Raw genomic sequence first — 20349 nt, 5'->3', positions numbered from 1 at the left:
GCTGGTGCTGATCAAGATGTCTTGGCGTGGTCAAAGGTATTTGCAGGACATTAAAACAGCGAAAATGGAAAAACAAATTAAGGACTTTGGAGTATCCTTTAAAAACTATGTTAAATGGATGAGGAAAAAAAAACTTAAAAGCATAGGTTGTTTAATACATAAATATGGAAAATCTGATAATGCCAATTGTTACAGATGAGATAAAAATAAATTCTAAGATACCTTAAGTATTAATTAAATGGCCAAAGGCCAAAAGTTGCTTTCTGCTCTCAATAGTGTAATCCCATTGGAATACCAGTTGGTGTAAAAGGATCAGGATTTGGCCCTACATCTACCAGCCACTACCAAATAAGGCTTCTTGCAGAATTCCGTAGCGGAGTTGATGGGAATCCAGACACAGTGGGAGGAAGCTTTCTCCCAGCCTCCTCGACACAAGGGCAAAGGATTCAGTTTTCTTCCTCAAGGTATAACTTTTACTTTCCCATGTCCTGAAGTCCTCGTACCAGTACTTTCTGCTGGCTTTTCCTTCCTACTTGGCCAAGATCTCCATGACATTTAGCAGAATGGGAAGGATGGGGTGGTTATGATTGCAAGGATGAGATCCGCAGCTGTATTCTGGATGTGCTTTCCCTTATGTTCGCTATTCTTTGAATAGCTCTGATCTCGCCTTCCCAGCCCGATACACTCGTATCAAATGGCCCTGACATGCCGCTATGGTAAGTGCCTGCCTCATTCTACCTGCCTGTGAAGCGGATGGGTGGGCTTAGATGGGCAGTGGTATTTTTTGATAATAACTTGTCTCTCTCTCTCTCTCTCTCTCTCTCTCTCTCTCTCTCTCTCTCTCTGAATGTGTAAGAGTGTTACTTAAGCTCTGGTGGTACAGGCTGCAGCATTAGAGGGTTCTGCGTACAGTACTGTGGTTTGATATGAGATTATATTGCTGCATTTCAGCGGCAAAGCCCTGTGCTTCTGAGTTAGTATAGGGGATTCCGTGGTGCTGGTCCATAGCTGTGTGCCAGAAATGGCTTGGAGATGAAGGTTTCGCAGCAGGTAACGTGTTCTGACATTTTTTGTGTATGGGGAAAATGCCCTAAGAAAGGGATGTAGTTGTGCATGTGTAACTTGAGGTGGTGTAAAAGATAGCAGCATATTTTCATGTTTATACTTAAATGTATAAAGCTCATGTTTAATTAGTACTCTTTAAAATTTTCTCTGTTCCAAAGTTTACAAGTAGCTTTTAAACTGTTGCTTTTTTTGCTTTGGTTATCTCTTTGGATCTATTTGAGCCCTTATCATCCAGCTTTACTATAGTCTGCTGGGATGACTTGAGCTTTCTGCTCAGTTCCCCTCTTGTGATAAATGTGCTTGGGAAGTATGCCCAGAGCCTATAGAAAGCATACTCGGAGGGCTTAAGCAGTTAGCGTGCCAGGAGTTGTCCAGCTACTAACTCATTCTGAATCAGTGTGCTGGTGTGGTTTTCATTCTCTCTTCTAAGTAGCTGACCAGAGTATTCATCTATTTTAAGTACTTCATTTGGAGCTCTCTAACTGAGGTTATTTTACCAGGGAACTGCATGATGATATGCTGGTATGTTGTATTTCCTTTCCCATATATGTGCAACCTTTCTGTGTGCTTTCAAATTTGTTTTCCTTTGTTAATTTGTTCACTGTAAGTCTGTGGGTGCTTGTTCCCTTTAGAAGAGAATCATTCACAGTAGTAGCAGCTGAACAGGATATTGAAAAGAAGCTGCTTCGAAGACCTGTTCTTTTCTTACTGGCTGCAGCATTAACTAGTGAAGGATAAAGTGTTATGAGTATTTGTTTCTCTGTGCCAAGGTAGATTCTAAGTCAAGCTGTTTCAGTAATTTTTTTTTTTTTTTTTATGCAAACTCCTCTGTTTTTCACTGCTGATCTGGGGAATAAGCTTGCATTTCCTGTTATAGTGACATCCCAGATACGCTATCAGCAGCTTGCTGCACTCTGTTCTGGATTCTGCTCGTCTTAGTCGTTGCTTAGAGGCTGTACTGAGAGCAGTCAGCCAAGGCTTCTGCTGGTCTCTCACTGGGTGTGCAGAGTCCGGCTATATCAGGAAAGCTGGAAGTTAGAAAAGAGGGTGGATTGGGAGGAGGGTTGTTGGGGGAGATGTTGCAGGCTTTCCCATGTGCTGTGACCTGACATGCGTGCTTCCCGGTTTACAAAATATGGGTTATTAAAATAGTGTCAAACAACTTACACTAAAAGCCTAGACAGTACCCCCTTCATCAGTGGAGAGCTCAGCTCCTATTCATTGACTGACAGCCCTAGCTTCTACTTTGACACTGATTCCAGTGGCTGACCTCTGATTTTCTTCCCTTTTTCCCCTCTTCTGGAGTCCTTTTGTTGCTGTGAATACACATAATAGCTTGTCCTTCTGATACCAGTGGAAGAAACCTTTATGCAATTTTCACTTTTGCAAAAGGCAAGTCGACTTTTGCAAAAGTCGAATTCCCAAACAGCGCTACACAACCTGTGTAGTCCTAATTCCTTGTGCTCTCCCCTATGGATCTGTATAGCTGTCTGTATGTCCCATACTTAGAATTGCTTTGCTGATCCAGATTTCCCCCTTCCAAGCTTCCTGAAGTTAATTTCCAGGGTGTGACCACTGTCTGGTGGAAGGATGTTGCTCTCCGATTAGCTTGTTAACCCCTAGCCTTTTGACCTTTCATGTCTTACTCTGTGGAGTTGTTTAGATTTATTCCTGTAGCTTCTGTGTTGGGTGTACTGTATTTCATTTGATTTTTAAGTAATTATTAGTTCCGTATTTGTGACCACAAAGAGCTTTTATTGAACCAGCTACTAAAACTGTTTTACCCACAACAAGGTAGAGCACTCCTGATTTGTACCTGCTCCAACATGGCACGATGCCATGTTGCCGTGTTTCAGTGACTGCAGATCTCGCATCTTTTTTGCCAAGCTTACCTGAAGTCATTGACTGGATGAGGTTGCTGGGTGTCTGGGGATCAGCTGCCTGTAAAATTCCATAGTAAACATGTATAGAGATAGTCAATTCTGCATATGCTTTTCAGTTTTTCTCCTTCTCTGTGCATTTGGTGCTTTCTTTAGTCAGTTATTTGTTGTTTGGCATCAGCACCCTGCTCGAAGTTTTATAGTATGTACAAATAAAAACAGGCTGTGCCCTGAAGTTTTTACATTCTGAAGACACATGGAAAACAGAAATCCGGATGCTGAGGATTTTGGTGTTTGGATTCTTTAATGGCTGTTTAGATAGATTTGAATCGTTTTCCTTGTACACAGTTCTTTTTCTGCATTGGAAAGAAGCACCAGTGGATCAAAACTTGTGTTTCAGATGTGGTGCACTGAGTAACTGCCCCTAAGAATATGTCATGATCTCAGTTGTAAAATAGGTTGCATTGTTCTTCCTCTGTCTATATCGAATACAGTTTGGAGCCTCCCTGTGCCAAAGGCCTCTTGTCAGCTTGGGTATGGTTGGGAGTTGTTTTTGCTCTGACTAATAGGGTCTTGTTTACCAGATTAGGAAGTTGGTTCTATCAAGAGCCGTACTTCCAAATGGAGGCAAGAGGCTTAAGCTTCAGGAAAGGATGAGCTACTCCTGTGTTGCACATAGTGAGCAGTACTACATGCAGGAGAACAAGGGATGCGGTCTCAAAGTAGCTGAAATCTGATGTGATTGTTCTTAACTTTCTACTAGAATCATTCAGTTTATCAGTATAGAAAGCCTTTAATCTGTGTAGGTTGGTGGGCTGATCTCCTGATGTGGGTTTCTGGGTACAGAGACTCCTCTGACAAGTAACGCTGAAAAACATACAGCTCTGTCTTGCTGGTTTTGTGAATGACTACTGTTAATCATTTGGCTTCTTATTCTTACAAGGTGGAACTGTGTGAAAGGGAAGCAGTTAAGGACAAGACTCTCCCTGTATTAGGTCCTTAATTTAAATCCTTTGAGTTGTTTGAAACCATTCCCACTGAGGTCAGTAGCAAAACTTTTCTTTCATCATGTCAGGATTAGGCCTAAACCCTGCACCCATTTTGACAGGAGAAATCCGAGAACATATTATTTCTCTTCCTAAATATCAAGTCTTAAAAGGGGATGAGTTGGGGGAGGGTTGTGTGTGGCTCACCCTGAACTGAACTTTTTTCTGCAGGAAGTTGCTTTTCTTCAAGGCCAAAGATAAATAGTGAAATGCTAGAAATTTCCTAAGCCCTGCCTTTCAGCTGTCTAATCATATTCTTTGCAGAGATGCTTAAGACTTTCTGCCGTGTGCAGTGTTGCTTTAAATTGTCAGTTTGCTCAGTAACCTTTTTTACACTGATTTTAACATAATAAAAGGCAGTCACTATTGAAACTAGTAGCACATCATTTTAGGCTTGATCCAAGTTGTCTGCCCATGGAGTGTCGTGCCACAGGACACCATGCTGGAGACAAATGTAGCTGGATAGAAGGCAGTCTGGATAGTTCCATCACACACAATTTTTGTATTTACCCTTGATAGGATGCACATAATGAAACCTCATGATGTTTCAGGGCAGCAGCTTTTCCTGTAGGATTCAGTGTATGCCACTAAAAATAGATTTAACTCTCTTTGTTTGTGTTATGGGAGAAGTAATTTCACTTTTGTCTTGATGATTTACATGCCTGGTAATCTGATCAGAGAGATCTTAAATTAAAAAGGCTACAGAGAGGCTGGTGAGCAGAAATAACTGTTCAGCTCCCCCCTTCTCTTTCATTTGCTGTCACTGCTGTCAGGTCCTTACCCAAGTTAATTCTCTTCAGCTGCATTCCTCTGCAAGTAGCAAGTCCTTTGGCTGTAAAATTAAAATAGAGGAGGAGAAAGGCAGCAGTGTCTGAATCATTTTATAAAGTCATCTTGATCTTATCTCCAGCTCTTTCCGCCTAAACCCACCAAACTCTTTACTGAGTGCCTATAAATAGAACAGCTGCGCTCGTGCAGAGATGGGCAGCTCTGAACCAGAGGCTTGTTTTCTCTGAGCAGTGCATGCATGCGAGAGCTTGCTTCTCACTGGTCTTTTATGTCTGAGTTATGTAGCTGTGAGGTTTTCTATAGATAGAGGCCGGCAAATGACATAAACTGCTGCTTAGGGAGGGGCAAGGTGACCTCTGGGATCGTTGCCTTTTGGTTATTTAAAAAAAAGAGGGTTCTGTTTTAAAAGAGGAATGGAGGAATGCACGTCTTGTGCAGAGGTGAGTGAGCCCTGCCGAAGTGCGGGGGGCTGAGCGGGGCAGGTGGGAGCTGAGGAAAGCAGAAGTGTCGTTCTGCTGTGAGTTACTGTTCTGGTGGGCTGGGCAGGGGAGCCTGGGGAATGCGAAGCTCTGGCTGACCCCAGTTTAAGCATATCTGAATAGGCAGAGCTCTGAAACCTCCTGCAAGTTGTTATTTTTTGATCAGACTCCTGGCTGACTTGATATCTTTGGGCTTTGCATCCTGAGAGTCTTCCCCAGGATTTTTAATTCCTCTCAGACTTTGGGTCAGGGCTTTGCAGAGTTCAGTGGCTACTTTTCCCTGTCTCATTTCTAAATTTTATGTGCTTTCGGTCAAGAATGTTCTGTCTTAATCTGGAAAATCTCTTGCTACTGTCCCATTTTCTTCCCTTCAGAACTGCAGAAATGTGTGATTTCTTTAGCATGGTGATTTAGACGCTGTTGCTTTGCATTTTGCTTTGATACGCGGGTGCTGGAGGATAAAGTAGCTCATCAGAAAGACATACACACACATACGCATATTCTAGCAGGACTCCACAGAGTTAATAGTGCTGTTTGTTCTACTTGGCAGATGGGAGATGGGTACACACAGAGTGAAAATAGCTTTACTGGGGTCTTGCAAAAAGTCCAAGGCAGAGCAGGAGCCTGAATGCAGATTGTTTCCAGATAATTGCCTTCAGCTCAGGCCTCGCCTTCAGGGTCATTTCCACAAGGGATGCTGTTGGGTCAGTCTTTGAACTCAATTTTCTTTTACACTGAAGCTTCAGGTTAAGATCATGGCCAAGTTTCATATTCTTTGCATGGCACCAGCTCTATGTTAGTTTAACATCCACTTTCTGGGTATTGCTATATAGTGTGTTTCACTTCTGGACCCAAGAGCTTCTCCCAGATGCCTTATGTTATCTTAAGAGTGTATTCCTACTGCTCTGTCCCTGCTGTGACTTTTGGAAGATGTGTGCCAAGATGTCTTTCAGAGTTCTGGGGAGCTGATGCGGGAGATGGCCATTTTTTGATATGAGCTTAGTCTTTGATCATGCATTTTCATTATCTCTTTTCATTTTGCTGGAAATACTGTGGAGTTTGGTGGTTCCTGGTTGAACCACGCACGCTGAGCTGGCGTTTGTCTGAGCACCGACAGGTATTCCTGCCAGTGTGCAGGTGGCTTTGTGAAACAGAACACAGGGAAATGGTGAGGTTTGGTGTTCGCTAGCCTCGGAGCTGGCCAGGTCCCAGGCTCCCAAGGTAGATGAAGCTTCTTTTGGAGGAGATAGGGGATCTGTCACCCTTGTCTCTTTCCCAGCACAGTGGAGGAAGGTAAACAGTGGCTCCTATGGCTGGAAGCTCTCTTTCAGAGATATGTGGAAGCCCACTCCTTCCCAGCTGATTTGTGAGCAGGAGCATCACCATGGTGGTCCAGGCCCTATGATCGCTCAGGCTAGTTTGAGGACAGCTCAGTGGAGCGAGAGAGAAGCATGTATTGTTAGACGGATGTTTCTTCTTGGAGTCAGCATTTTTTTCCCAGTGCTTTTTGAGGAAACTTTGAGCTTGGCAAGGGCCAGTGTGTGTGGAAAGTATTAAAATCTGCAGCTGTTTCAGAAAAGAAAGACCCACATTAGAAACATATATAGCATTTTTAAAGCAAGCTTAGTGCCCTGGAAAGGATTTCTAAAATGAACTAAGCCCTGTGGATCAGTAAGAGTATTTATTTTGTGCTCTGTAGTAGCCTGGCACTGTACATTTCGCACTGTGTTTGTGAATTGATATTCATCAGTGACCTGACTCTGTTACAAGCCTGAGCTCCGCTGAGACCTCTGGTATGTTAAAGCTGTGTAATTTTCCTGGCATCAAGATACAGAATAACCTGTCTTACAAGATTGTTGGACCATTTGTTTCTTGTGTTTTAACTGTGTGTTTATCGCATTGGTCTCTCTCAGCAAGAAGCGGGTTCCTGGAAGCTGTTTCTTGGGGAGAAAAGTAGGTTTCTTGTGGTTCTGAGGCATGACTTAACACCCTTTGCAGTTCCTAGGCCATACCCTTGGTTAGTAATTCGGGGCTGAACCCTCAGCTCTGGCTTTTGTCTTTCTAAGCTGCAGTTCTTGAGATTATTTTCATGCAGCTATTCCAGCGAAGGAATCAAATCTATTTGACGAAGTAGAATGAAGTGCATGTGGATGCGATACATACCCCTAGGTATGCGTAGTATGTGAGCAAGCATATGGGACTGTGTACGCTGGTATGTCAACCTAGTTATAGAGCAGTTAAAGGGAAAAAAAAGAGGCAGTGTGCGTAGACAGTTTTGGCACTGCAGCCCTGGGAAATGGCAGCCAGCCAGAGAGTGCTGAGGCCGGGCCAAGACTATCTGAAGAATACCAAATGCTGAAGTTGGATATAGCTCCTTCTTCACACTAGTTTCACTCTACCCTGTGGGCCTGCAGTTTGCCAGTTCTGTGCCAGGTAGATGTTGATAATTTTGCAAGGCAGAACTGGAGATAGGGACAGATATACTGTGGTGTGTATGTGCTTGTAATTAAATGCCTCTTAAATGAAAGGCACAGTTACCCACAATTGAAATCTGACCACAGCAAGTTTAACTGTTGCACTCCCTGAGTCCTTGTTAGACTTTGAAATGCTCATTCAGTCATGAGTTCTTTATCTTTTTTTGGTGTTAACACTGGAGATGAAGATAAAACTGCACCCAGTGTGGGTTGTGCACTGTATGGTTTGATCTTAAATTTGCTCAGTTTTGTTAGTGAATTTGTTAAGCACTTCCAGCAGAGGGCACTAAGATTATTGATCTCATGATCCAGTCTTCCTTGGTACCGGTATGTAGTGGGAGAGCATAAAGGATGCCTGTCAGCAAAATATGTGCTTCACTCTTCTCTTCTCCTTGTTTTGTAGACTATCATAAAAGAGGGGATGCTGATGAAACAGACCAGCTCCTTCCAGCGCTGGAAGAGACGATATTTTAAGCTGCGAGGACGAACGCTCTACTATGCAAAAACTGCTAAGGTAAGGTCTTGAGGATACATGAATCCAAGGGAAGAAAGTTAGTTGTGGGAGCTTTGGAGGTAGATGGGTGTCTGTGAGAAGGCATACCTCAATAGGTGAAAGAGCACTGCTGTTTAAGCACCTGTCTTCAGGTTTTGTAGTTACTAGAAGATCCCTGTGTCTTGCCTCATTCTTAGAAGTCTTTGGGTTTTAAATAAAGCATCATGTGGACATGTGATACTGATCTTCTGATCTTCCGATTCCCCCCCCACACACACACTTTAGTAGGAAATGGGCTCTGAATCAATAGAAGCTGACAAAGAAAGGGAAAAATGTGAATGAAAAGAGCTCTTGATATGTTTCTTTTCACAAGAACAAAGCCTACTTTTTAAAAAAAATCTTTAATAAAGTTGCCATGTTCACTGACTGAAGACAGGCAAGTGCAAGCCCCAGTGTATGGAACTAGATATCCAAGTCCTTCATGTTGTTGGTGCTGGTTTTTTCCTTCAGATCACATAAGCTTGTGACGGAGTCTGCTGTGCAGACATACAAGCATGTCCCTTTAAGTGTGCTGCTTCTACATTGGATTCAATAATTCATTGGGGTTTTGAATTTTTTCTTTACAGTCCATTATTTTTGATGAGGTGGATCTGACAGATGCCAGTGTGGCAGAATCCAGCACTAAGAATGTCAACAACAGCTTCACGGTAGGCTTTTTTGCATTATTTTCCATTCTTGCATCTTTCCCCCACATCTCTTCTCTTCTGCAGAGCTTAACATTTGAACAATCTTTGCAGCATCTTTCACTAAAAAAAGCTACTTGTTTTTTCTCATAACATCATAAGTCATCTCCATGTATGTGGGAAATACCATGGGTTACTACGTATAGTGCTAAAACTTTGCATTCAGGTATTTTCTTAACTATAAGCTAGGATGATTTGGTACAATCCATTTATGCAGTGGGACAGAAATTTGTTCTGCTGAGGGAATTGGGGGTGATACTGATGTTTATGCTGGAGATCTTGCTAAAGGAATTCAGTTTTCCCTTCAGGCCTTCAAATATGTAAACTTCTTTCTCTGACTTTGTGTGTGGCAGTATGTGTGTTTATATATGCACACTATATATAGTGGCAAAACAAAAGGAGGAACAAAAGTCATAGAGAAATAACTGTGGAATTGGTTTAGAATACTTGTTAGATGTGAAATATGTTTGGAAATGTCATGGTGTCGCTGCTTAATTTTCTCCAGGCTTAGTAACTGGGAGAAAAAATGTATTGCTGAGCTGCAGGTGTTCCACAATCTCCATTTTGGGGGAAATGCCTGGTGTGCAGAAAAAAGCTTTTAACAGCCGTGCAGGGTGAGTGTCAAGCAGCAGCATGAGCTTTGGAATTGACTAACGGCAGTAACCTCCATGCAGCCTCTGAAGAGCTCAAAGGGGAGGAAAGAGGAGGGTGTGGAGAGAGGAAGCAGCAAAGTGAAGGGGGGAGCAGTCCAGGTGGAGGGAGGAGGCTGATACTGTAGGCTGGTGGCCTGCAGGTGGTGACCAAGGCTGAGCAGTGTGCCTTGAGTTACTGCTTTAAACATTTTGCAAAGGATGTTTCTGTTATGTAGCTGTAGCTTTTTGCTTTGCAGTACCTGTGCAAAGCAGCTATGGTGCCCACCCTATGTCCAGATGAAATCCCAGCACTTACTCAAAGTTTGAAAAAATTTTCTGCATCCATAATTGGACAAATAGGAGACACATTTGGGTCTCAGTGAGTATAATAAGGTGTCAGTGTGTGTGCACAGAGAAGGATTCTGCAGTGATTTCAATAGGGTATTATATTTTCAAGTATTTGAAGTTATTTACCTGGAAATAAAGCTTGTTTTCTTGGGTCTTGCTTCAGTTTTCCCATATGCAAGCAAAGACTGAATTTTCAAGTTACTTTTTTGCTTATTATTATAGCTGAGAGAGGTCTAATCTCTGTCACACATACTGTATAGGGACAGGAGGAAATGGTGTGTTTGCTTTCTGATTACCCCATCTGAGCCCTACAATGAAGAGTTATTTCCATGATTATGGTATCAGGCTCTGCCTTCCCTAGGATGTAAAAAGTATAGGATTACTTTGATGCTCAAGTAGCAGATAGAGTTTGCACTGTCTCCAGCTGATCACTATATAATGGAGCTCAGGTAAACTTTAATTGAAACATCTCTTAATTTCTATTGACTTTTTCTGTCATGGCCTGCAGAGGGGTTTGACTGTGGTTTACCATAAGCTATAAAATTAGAAAATCAGAAGGTTGTCTTGTCTTGCTGCTGTTTGGTCTGCCACATCACTGCCATCGGTGCTTTGGATTTCTTGCAGTCTTGCAATTTCCTCTTGGTTTTCTTTGAGAGCACTCTGTTTTCCCCTGTATTCCCCCAGCTTGGTTGTTTTCTGAAATTCAGTGCTTTTAATGTTTTTTATCTGTTTGTTTCAAATCAGTGGGACTTACTGAACTTTTATCCTAAACCAAAAACTTCCAGCGTTTAGTGTTGTATAGCAGAGAGAGTTATTCTAGAGTTTTAGGTGTTCTGGTTTTCTTTTTGTTTCTGCGTTTTCTTCAGTGGAGACTGGTGAGTTTGGATTTATGAAAGAGTGGTTGCTTTCTGAGGAAACTCATCCTCTGTCCAGGCATCAGTACTGCTTAATGTAGGGATTCTGAAGGTCAGGTTGCGTTAATGACGCTTCTGAAGTGCTAACAGAAGAGGTGGAAAGCAAACACTAGATAAACCACTCTAGAGGAGCAGTGTGGATCCAATGCAAAGAGGTAATAAGGGTGACCAGTCAGAGGAGAAACTGACGAAAAGAACGGTACATGGAGAGGCAGCACCGTGAGAGAAGAAAACCAGAGCATGGAGCCAACAAAGGTTATATCACATAAATAGAGGAATAGAGGTTAAAAATACAGCTGTCAGTAAGCCTTTTACGTAGGCCGTAAGTCTGACAGTTGATTTGTTTGCTGTTAGCAGACGGAAGAGGAAGAAAAGCGAGTACTACAACACAGACCTCTTTCTCTAAAAAGAAGAGTGTGTAATACAGGTTCCACTGTTGTTTACTTAGTTGATCTTGCATAGATTTCTTCAGTAAGTGTATCCTGTTTGGGGACAGTTTTCAGGACTGCTACCCAGAGTTAGTGGATATGCGACTATAGAATGGGCTGGGAGTATGTGACTAAGGACATCTTTGAGCTTAGGATGTTATACAGCTCTCTCCCCTGAGAGGTGTAAGGAAAAGCTTTATGTTTAGCTATTGTTCCTTTAATTCAGGTCAGGCAGAGTAGCTGCAGAGTTATTTAGCAGGAAGCCTCTGGGAACAAATCAGATAGGAGTCCCATGCCAGGCTCTCTTCTCTCAGGAGGACTGTAGGTGTAATATTTGCTGCTTCTGTCACATCTCTGCCACTGGTGTCCTTCTAAGTCATCTATCTAGAAGGCAAATTCTTTCGGGATGTCTGGGCTGTAAGTAGCTTTTCCTTTCCACGTATGGTCCCTTAGTACCTGGTGCATAGATGTCTGACCAGTGGATTTTCCCAGGGCTACTGTCTTTCACAACACCCTAGAGAGGATCTTCTGGGGTACAAACTCAACCATCACAGAATCACAAAATTGTGAGTGTTGGAAGGGACCTCTGGAGATCATCCTGTCCAATCCACTGCCAAGGCAGGGTCACATTGAGCATGCTACGCAGGAACATGCCCAGGCGGGTTTTGAATGACTCCATTCTGGAGAGCCCAAGGAGACTCCACGACTCCACTGCACAGCCTGGTCCAGTGCTCTGCCACTCTCAACATAAGTTCACCTCATTTGGAGGTGATCTTCTTGTGGTTTAGTTTATGGCCATTGCTCCTCATCCTGTTGCTGAGCACCACTGAGAAGAGTCTGGCACCATCCTCTTGACACCTGCCTTTGAGATATTATATGCATTAATGATAACCATGTTGTCCTGGTACTTTAGACCCATTTATTTCAAAGATAGTGATCAGCTTTTAGCCTGGATTCTTGCCACTGGTGTGTGCCTACATTTGTACTCCTTATGAAAGAGAGATCAGCAGCATTGGATGGGTGAGGGAGGACAAAGCCTGACCCTGACTGCTGAGCAGAGTTTTCCCAGCCACACCCTCAAAACATGCTATGATTTCTGAAAAGCAGACAATTTGGGATCTCACTGGGTGCGCTGGGTCTTCCCAAAGAGACTTCAGCTGTTTTCATGAGCAGTTTTTTCTTGGAGAGTGCGATTTTGCAGTAACTTGATTTGTGGGTGTGCTCACCTAACGCATTAGCCTGCAGTTGCTTTAGGAGCTTTAAAACAAAATATGTGATGAGGATGAGTTCCATACTTTGAACCTACAATAGTTTTTGATCCAGATCATTCCAGGAAGCCTGGGTTTTGGAGAAACAAAATGACTGCTTCACTTGTATTACGGACCTGAACTATCCAGCATTCCCACTCTAACCTGTGAAGCCTGTGAGGTCTGGGGGGCACCAGTGGTTCTAATTGTTGCTCAGGCCAACACTTTGCCATCACAGCTATCCCCTCAAGAGTCTGTGAAAGACTTTGGGTCATTTCCTTAGGCCCAGTTTTGTAAATATTTGTGTGTTGAACAAATTCTTACTCCTCAGGTTGTTGGTGTGTTGCCTGAAGATCTGCCCTTTTTTAGAAGGTGCCAACTGAATTAAGCCTGCTGCCTTCAGTGCAATTGGCACATCTGAGGGAGTGATTGCTTCATTGACCCTTTCCTGCCTTGTGCAGGATTTGTGTGAAGCCAAGGGGGGGAAGGCCCCTAAAATATCTCCAAAACCCTAACTAAAAAACACCTGTCATCAAGAGGAGAGGGCCAAGGAAGGGCATTAGATCTTTCCAGGTACATATTTTGTGTTTCAATATGATTCTCGTGTGTTCCAGTTATTGCTAGCAAATGGTGATGTGGTGGTGTGGACTTTTGCCCTCATAATTCACATACATGAATTGCAACATTCACTTCCCATCCCATTTTATTTTGAGCTTTGAAATCCCATAGGAGGAAGCTCCTTTCTGTGGAGGGATGTGTAGTTTAATCTTTCTGATGCTTTAGTGGAAGTGAAGCTCAGTCAGGACCTGTGCTGCTCACCCCTCCTCCCTAGTTAAAGGCTCTTCATTGAAAGAGGTGGAGCCTGAACTCCTGAGCTCCTGTAAACCCTTTTTTGTTGTGAAGTACCTCTCAGCTGAGCCGCAGACAGGAAACAGCATATTATTACAGTCAGCGCCTGCCTCTCCACTTCACTGCCGTCAGAAGGAAACTTATCCCAGCTCCTCCTTAAGCAGACAGCTAATCAGCTTGTGGCAAGTGGAACATAGCTCAGGAAGACTGACCACAAGTGGAAACTAATCCTATAAATCGAATGTCAAGCAATCTGTTCAGGTTTCTTTTTTTTCTGAGGGAGTAGGCTGCTCTGGACACTAGATTAAAGGAAGATTGAACGTGAAAGGTAAGAGCAGGAGTCCCAAGTTTTCTGGACTGAGCATTGAGAGCCATGGCACCTGTGCCAGCATACCAGACTGTCAGGAGCTCAGGTTCTTTGGAATAAGTTTGCTATAAGCTCTTAGTGTTCAGGTGTTGTCTCCTGTGTGGATTTATGTAGATAAGTTCTGCAGCACAAGGGTAGAGGGGAATGTGTCTGCAGTGTTGTTGAAAATGCTGCACCCATCAGTTAAGAAAAACTGTTTATTAACTGATGATTCATCCTCATCAGTGGCGCAGGAGAGAGGAAGTATTGAGATTAGAGTTAAACCTCTCTTCCAGAGCACTTGTGTGTCTGGAGGCAACACTGGTTGTGCTAGGTTGGGGAACACGGATTTCCTGGTGCTCCTGAATCAGAGTGTGCTGTCATCTCTGAGAAGCAGTATGGATGTCATTCTCCAGCTGTATGGAAGCCTGAGGTGTGATACAATTTTTTTGTTATTACAATGTTGTTACTTAGTGACTTTGTTCAGTGGCGGAAATGCCAGTTTCTGTCTTGTGAATTTTTTTGTGACTGACTGATCTCCTTCAGACTGTAGATATCTGCTATATTGTCCTAGAGCTTGTTGATGCTGTGGAGAAATAAGATGAATCTTCCTTTTGGGGTAATTAACCTTTCCTAAAAGTACAGGGCAAAGTGCTTGAACTTTAACAGAAGATGGAAGTGCTGAGAGTGCTTCCTGATGGGGATGTTGTTGATGTCTGCAAATGCATTTCACAATGAAGTGAAAGTGCCTTTGCCTCCTCTGTGATTTTGTTTCAAGTTGAATTATTTGTATTAGTGCTTTTAAGTGAGATCAGTGCTTTTTCGCAGAGAATGCACTGCGAGTGCATACTCTGAAGAGTATGGTTTTAAAAGAGTGAATATCACTGCTGAAGCTACATGTCAGGCAGAAAGTCTTCTGCTTGTGTGTAGTGCAGGAACTGTGTGCCTGTGAGGCAACTTTGAAACAAGAACCCAGATCAGAGGTTATTTGTGCTGGTTTGAAATAGAAGCTTCAAGAAAGAGCATGTGACTTAGTTTTATGAGGAGAACGAATATAAGAACTTGTGTTACAAGCTGTTTGCAGAAAGTCAGACTTGGACTTCGAGCTTGGGCTGATAGAGATCAGGGAAATCTGCATGGTTTGACACTTGCACAGATTCCCCAAACTGCCCTGTATGGCCTCAGCCCTTCAAAAAAAAAAAAAAAGGGCTTGAACAAAAAGATGGGATTGAATGTGTGCAGCAAGGAGTCACTGAGCTTCCCAGTGAGGGAGGGGATCTTCCTCCCCTGCTTCCTCAGCATGGGGGTGAAGGACCCAGAGGGAAGATAGCTTTCTGAAGTGGGCAAAAAGACTTGCTGTCTGGGGACATAGTTACGCAGGGGAGTCATCAAGTGTCCTGGTTCCTCACCTTGCTCCTTTGCACACAGTCATGGATTGCCTTGTTAAGGTTTGGAGAAGGGAATGATTGGAAAAGAGGGATTTGTAAAAGGGATGGTTCTTTCCTCCTCCTTTTTAAACTCTGTTCTCTAAATTGGACAAAATTAGAGTGTGCATTGGAAAAGTCAGGCTTTGCTGGAGGTTGTTGTCTCTTCCACACCCATGTGTGTACACATTCAGGAATTGTACGCTCTCTGCTAGTGCTCTTACCCTGTTTATATTGGCAGCTGTCAGAATTTCCTTTATAAGCAAGTGAAAATGCGAGGAGAGCCATGGATTACCATGTCCAGAAGCACTCTGCTGTTTTTCTCTCCCTCCCTTCATTAAGTGCAGTTCAGTCCCCATTTCCTGTCAGAACCACTTCAGTTTCAAAATACTTTGCTATTTTAGTAGTTTGAAATCCAGACTCAGTGCAGCCTTTTCTGCTTGAGAAAAGGCCCTTTGGTAAACAGACCATTCTGAGTCACTGTTTGTCAGTGAAAATAGTCATTTAAAATCCTTTCATGTCAAGGATTTTTAGGACTCTTAATCCAGCCTGCTGCAGGAGCTGGTCATTAGGCTGCTTGCACAAAAGAAGGAAAAATGTGGAGAACAAACATGGAAGCAAGGGTAAACATGGAAGAAGAGGGTCTGGAAGAAGTTGCTGTGGGTGGAGCGATCTGGCGGTTGCTACTGTACATTACAGAATGACCCCAAAATATGCTAGGAGTTTTTGAGAAAGATGAGACTACTGTAAGAGAAAGAGATAAGACTGAGCTTTATGTGCGTTACTGTTAGACAGGATAGATAGAGCTGGAAAGTGAAGGTGACTGTGAAGAGCTTTTGTTTCCCTAGAGGGAAGTTCACTGCTTTGAAATCAGTGTCTGTTACTGCCCTTGTGCCTGAACACTAGCAGCCTTTGTTCGATGATCTCTTCACTCTATGTAATCTTCCTGCTGTGTTGGTGTTTTATCTACCTTCCTGGGCAAGCCTGAGGATTTTGGCATCTTCTCACTCTTCCAGGTGAGAACACAAAGGCAGCACAACCTGTGGCAAACAGGTAATTTGAGAACATGATGGGTTTAGTTTTATATGGGAGCTGCTCTAGAAGGAAAAAACTTTTTATGCACATCTCCCTGCTCCTGGTGCCTCTGATGGTTTCACTGCTGTAGTGTGTGGAACAAGACTTGTCTTTGCCTGATGATCCAGTGTGGAAAGCCCCTGGGTTCATCAACCTGTTGAAACCTATTAATTTCCTTTTATGCTAGCTACCAGCCTCTTTTCAACACAACTGAGGTTGAGGGGCTGTGAGGAACTATTACTAACAATAAGCTGTCAGTAACAGGTCCCTTTCCTACCGTGGACAAGGTCTTTTATTTCTCAGTCCTGTGATTTATTAGCTGCTAGCCTTGACATGTATGAGCCCACTGAGACAGCAGCTCTGCCACTGGGGAACACTGATCTGCCCCTCTGTTCTTCATGGTTTTGCTTCTGTTTGAGTGACTAGGAAGGTTTCTCAGAAATATCCTTTACCTTCCCAAATGCACTGCACTTTCTGAACAGGGTAGTTCTGTTTGGGAACTTTGGAAAACAGATGAAGGGATGCGTGTGTGAATCTGCTGCATGAAGTAGAAGGTGGGTGGATAAGGGAGCTGTGATGAGGTACTCTGGCACTTGGAATGCTCATTTGGTGCTGCTTCATCCATGTAGATCTCTAGTGATTAATACGCATGAATTACCAGGATTGTCTGCTAACAGTGGCAAAGTCCATGCATGTTCTAGGTTTTGACTTATGTTAAGTGGTTATAAAGTCCCAAAATCCTCTCCTTCTCTGTGCTTCTCTTACCAATTGCCAAGAACAGGAATGTGCCTTGTTTAGGAACAGAGTTTCCGGAAGCATGTAGGAATGTGACCCTGGTATGAGAGATGATAATTTTCCCAGGGAACGCTCTGTCTGGTCTGCTTTCCTGCTGCAGCACTGGGGAAGATAGGGACTGGGAGAAAGCACAGATGGAGGGTCAGCATGAGTTGAACTTGATCTGCGGGTACAGCAAAGCGGCAGTAAGTGCCAGTGCTCAGAGATGTGCTTATAATGTCCAACCCCATGGTAGATGAGGTACATATTGCAATACGGATTAACCTAATAATGTAAAAATGGTTCTAAAGAGACCACGCCATATGCTGTACTTATTTTTCTATAGAAATGAGCTGTCCTGGATTTTACAGGTTGAAAATTAAGGTAAAACAGCCACATGGAAGTTGGGGATAAAATACCTGGTATAGTGTAAGCAGAGATTTAGGCACATAGGCCTTTGAGGAAAATCTTGTTATTGCTATAAAAAAGGGCAGAATTTGGCTCAACTGTAAGAACATTAACATGTTTTATTTGGTGAAATGAGAGTTTTAGTAGATGAAAGATGGTCATTGTAGCAGGAAATAAAGATCCGGCACTATAAAAATAAATATAAAGCTGGTGCATTTCTTCAGTGTCATATGAAGAGCTTCTTTTTCCTTTCCCCTTCAGGGTAGCATCCAGGTTTTGAGGAAGGACAATTGATGCAGTTCTGGAGAGCTCTAACTGACTTCTGCAGGGAGTTAACAGGAGTGAATTTGTTAGCAAAACGAGTGAAGGCTGAATTGCAAATCAGAAGGGGGTGTTGTCTGTGGAGGAAGGCAAGCCTTGGTCCCCCATGTGTCTAAGGCTTGATACTTGTAGTATTTCTCTCTTCTGAACTATAAAGACTTACTAAAATCATGCCACTTGCTGGCATTGCTGGCCTGATGCTCAATTCCAAATGGTTTCAGAAGCTAGTATCGGTGAGTCAGGCATTTAAGATTTTGAGTGTGAAGTACTGGTTTCAGTCTGAAACTCATACTTTCATTTGCAATTCTTCTCCCTTTTTCACAGTCTTTTTAACCTTCTGTACTTGCTGAAGGAGTAGCACTTGCTTAATCCACTCTTAGTCCACTTTTTCCTGAGTTCACCAATCGTATTTGTAATGTGTAGGACTTTGCTGTTTTGTGAATCTTGCTGATGAGCACAGGCAAGGTGTTTTCACATATACCAGTGCTCATTTCACTGCTGCTGTTGCTGGAACATGAGCTGAAGTGCATAAAGTGGCTGGGCCTTTATACAATCTCACCCAATTTTCCTTCCTGAGATTTTGTGTTCATAGGATACCAAGAGCTTATTTCACTGTACAAAAGCAGATGCAGCAGTTAGCTACAGATGGTGGATTTTTTTGCTGCCATATGTGATCAAGCTGACATTTTTGCCTGCACCAGCACTATTCTGGCATCTATCTTTTTTTTTTTTTTTTTCTAGTTGCAGTTCCTAGGTCTTTTGAGCTCCAGAAATTCCTGTTGTTCTTGTACCCAAGTCATCAACTGTTTGAAATAATCCAGGATCTCTTTGGGGGATTTATGGCTAGCACCTTTGAACATAGTACTATATTTGAACAGGATGTGAGTAAAAGGAAGCAGTCAGAATGAGCAGGTGTTCTCATACACCCACTTTTGGCCACTCTGAGAAATGTATCACATCAGAAAAACTATATTTAGCAAAGTTTTATGTCCCCTCTGCCCCATTTCCCCCAGCAGCATTTCTTCAGCCAGCTCCGTGATTGGGCCAGTGTGATCTTAAACTTGTTTTGCCGTCTTTTGTGGTCACTGAGCTCACCAGATCTGCTCTGATAACAAACAGTTGCAACGCATGCTTGGCCAGACTGTCACTGTTTTTGCTGAGAAGTTTCTGGGCAGCCAGAAAATGCTGAAAAGAGGAAGTGAGCAGAGATGATAATGTTGTCTTTGATGGCAGCAAGACCAGAAGATTGAAGTTAATGCTGCGGCTGTTGGATGGAGGAAGGTTGTTCAATACAGCCAAACACCAAAGGGTGAAGTATAGCAGATTTCTGTTTAAAATTCAGTCTAATGTAAGGGATCTTTTTTGAACCGCTTTTCTAATCCAGTTATTCACAGCTGTTCATTGGGGAAGGACATCCAGGGACATCCAGTCCATTTTTAGAACATGAAATGGGGAATTTTCTTTGGTTGGCTCTTTTGCTTGCCAGCTGGCCGGATTTGAAATGTCAGTAAACTAGTGTTAGTTTTGGATGGGGGAGTGTGGGTCCACATGAGGGGTGGAGGTTAACAGCTGGCAAGAGGGCATGTGCTGTGTGAGGAAGAGACAGAGGAGATGAAGCTAAATTATTGAGAAGTGATGCTGCTATGAGTATTGGCACAAGACAAACAGTGAAGGCATGGCTTTTTTTACACTTTAGGTTTGTTTTGATTTAGAGCGAGCAGGCTTGAAAACTGAGGGTTTCTCTAATAGACCTGAGATGGCTCATCTGCATAGAGGCACATAACTGCCTGCAGAGGGTTGACCCAGTGGGTAGTTGATGGTCACTGTAATTTCCACAACTGATATTTCTGGGGATTCATATGCAGTGAGGAATTTGTAAGCTAAACTGTGTCCTGATTTGAAATGTCTTTAAGCCTTCCTGCCATTCATCATCCTTATGGCTCTTCTGGATTGGTTAGGGAGATCGGCAGATTTTTTTTCCCTCATGACTATTGTTGGGCTCTTTTCCTGGTCAGTGTTTAGGTCTTGATAAAGTCACCATGTGGTGAGTTCTGGGCACAGGTAGCTGGGCATCCAGTTCTTACTGAAGAGTGAAATCTAAAGAACCACACCCAAAAGTTCAATAGCATCTAGGCTCAGAAAATTGTTAGTTTTTAATATTACCTTTTTAGGAAGAACAGGCACTCTTCATTTACATAATTGCTCATATCTAGATAAAATTTTGAGCTGTTTCAGGGCAGGAACAGTCTTGAGTTCTGCCAATCCCCAAACAGGCCAAAAATTCATGAGGTTATAAATAAATCTTAGAATCTTTATTGTGCTTTCTTTTTAACTCCTAGCAAGGCAGCCCCCATCCTAACTTGAAAGCAGTCAGATCCTTGTTTTCGTGTTCTCCATTTATATGAGAACAAGAGGTCACTGGATGACATTACTGCTTTGTAAATTTAGAACAAATAAAAGGAAATGCTACTTCACCTAGTGCGTCGTCATCCTGTGGAATACACTGTTCCAGGATGTTAGTCTAAAGCTGTAGCCGGAACGTGAAAAAATAGCTGGACCATGCTTGCTTCTAGCCACGTTTGCCAACAGGGATAACCAAGTCTTGTGTTCCAGAG

At 42.9% G+C, this 20349-nt stretch overlaps 1 protein-coding gene across 6 annotated transcripts in view; it reads left to right on the top strand.

Moving 5' to 3' along the window:
* Positions 1 to 20349, top strand: part of DGKD (diacylglycerol kinase delta) — a 60220-nt gene that overhangs the window by 7532 nt on the left and 32339 nt on the right. For 2 of the 6 annotated variants that reach the window (XM_065675058.1, XM_065675057.1), the window contains exons 2-3: positions 8137 to 8247; positions 8853 to 8933. In XM_065675058.1, the coding sequence (XP_065531130.1) occupies positions 8137 to 8247; positions 8853 to 8933 (192 nt within the window). Of the gene's footprint in view, positions 1 to 1541; positions 1588 to 8136; positions 8248 to 8852; positions 8934 to 13518; positions 13716 to 14073; positions 14167 to 18843; positions 19044 to 20349 lie in introns of those variants that run through there. The other 4 variants (XM_065675059.1, XM_065675062.1, XM_065675063.1 and 1 more) reach the window with 4 other exon arrangements.

This window comes from Lathamus discolor, chromosome 3, assembly GCF_037157495.1.
Source record: "Lathamus discolor isolate bLatDis1 chromosome 3, bLatDis1.hap1, whole genome shotgun sequence".
In the NCBI taxonomy this organism is placed as follows: Eukaryota; Metazoa; Chordata; class Aves; order Psittaciformes; family Psittacidae; genus Lathamus; species Lathamus discolor.
The sequence above is the reverse complement of the archived record's forward strand: the minus strand, read 5'-3'. Positions and strand labels throughout refer to the sequence as shown.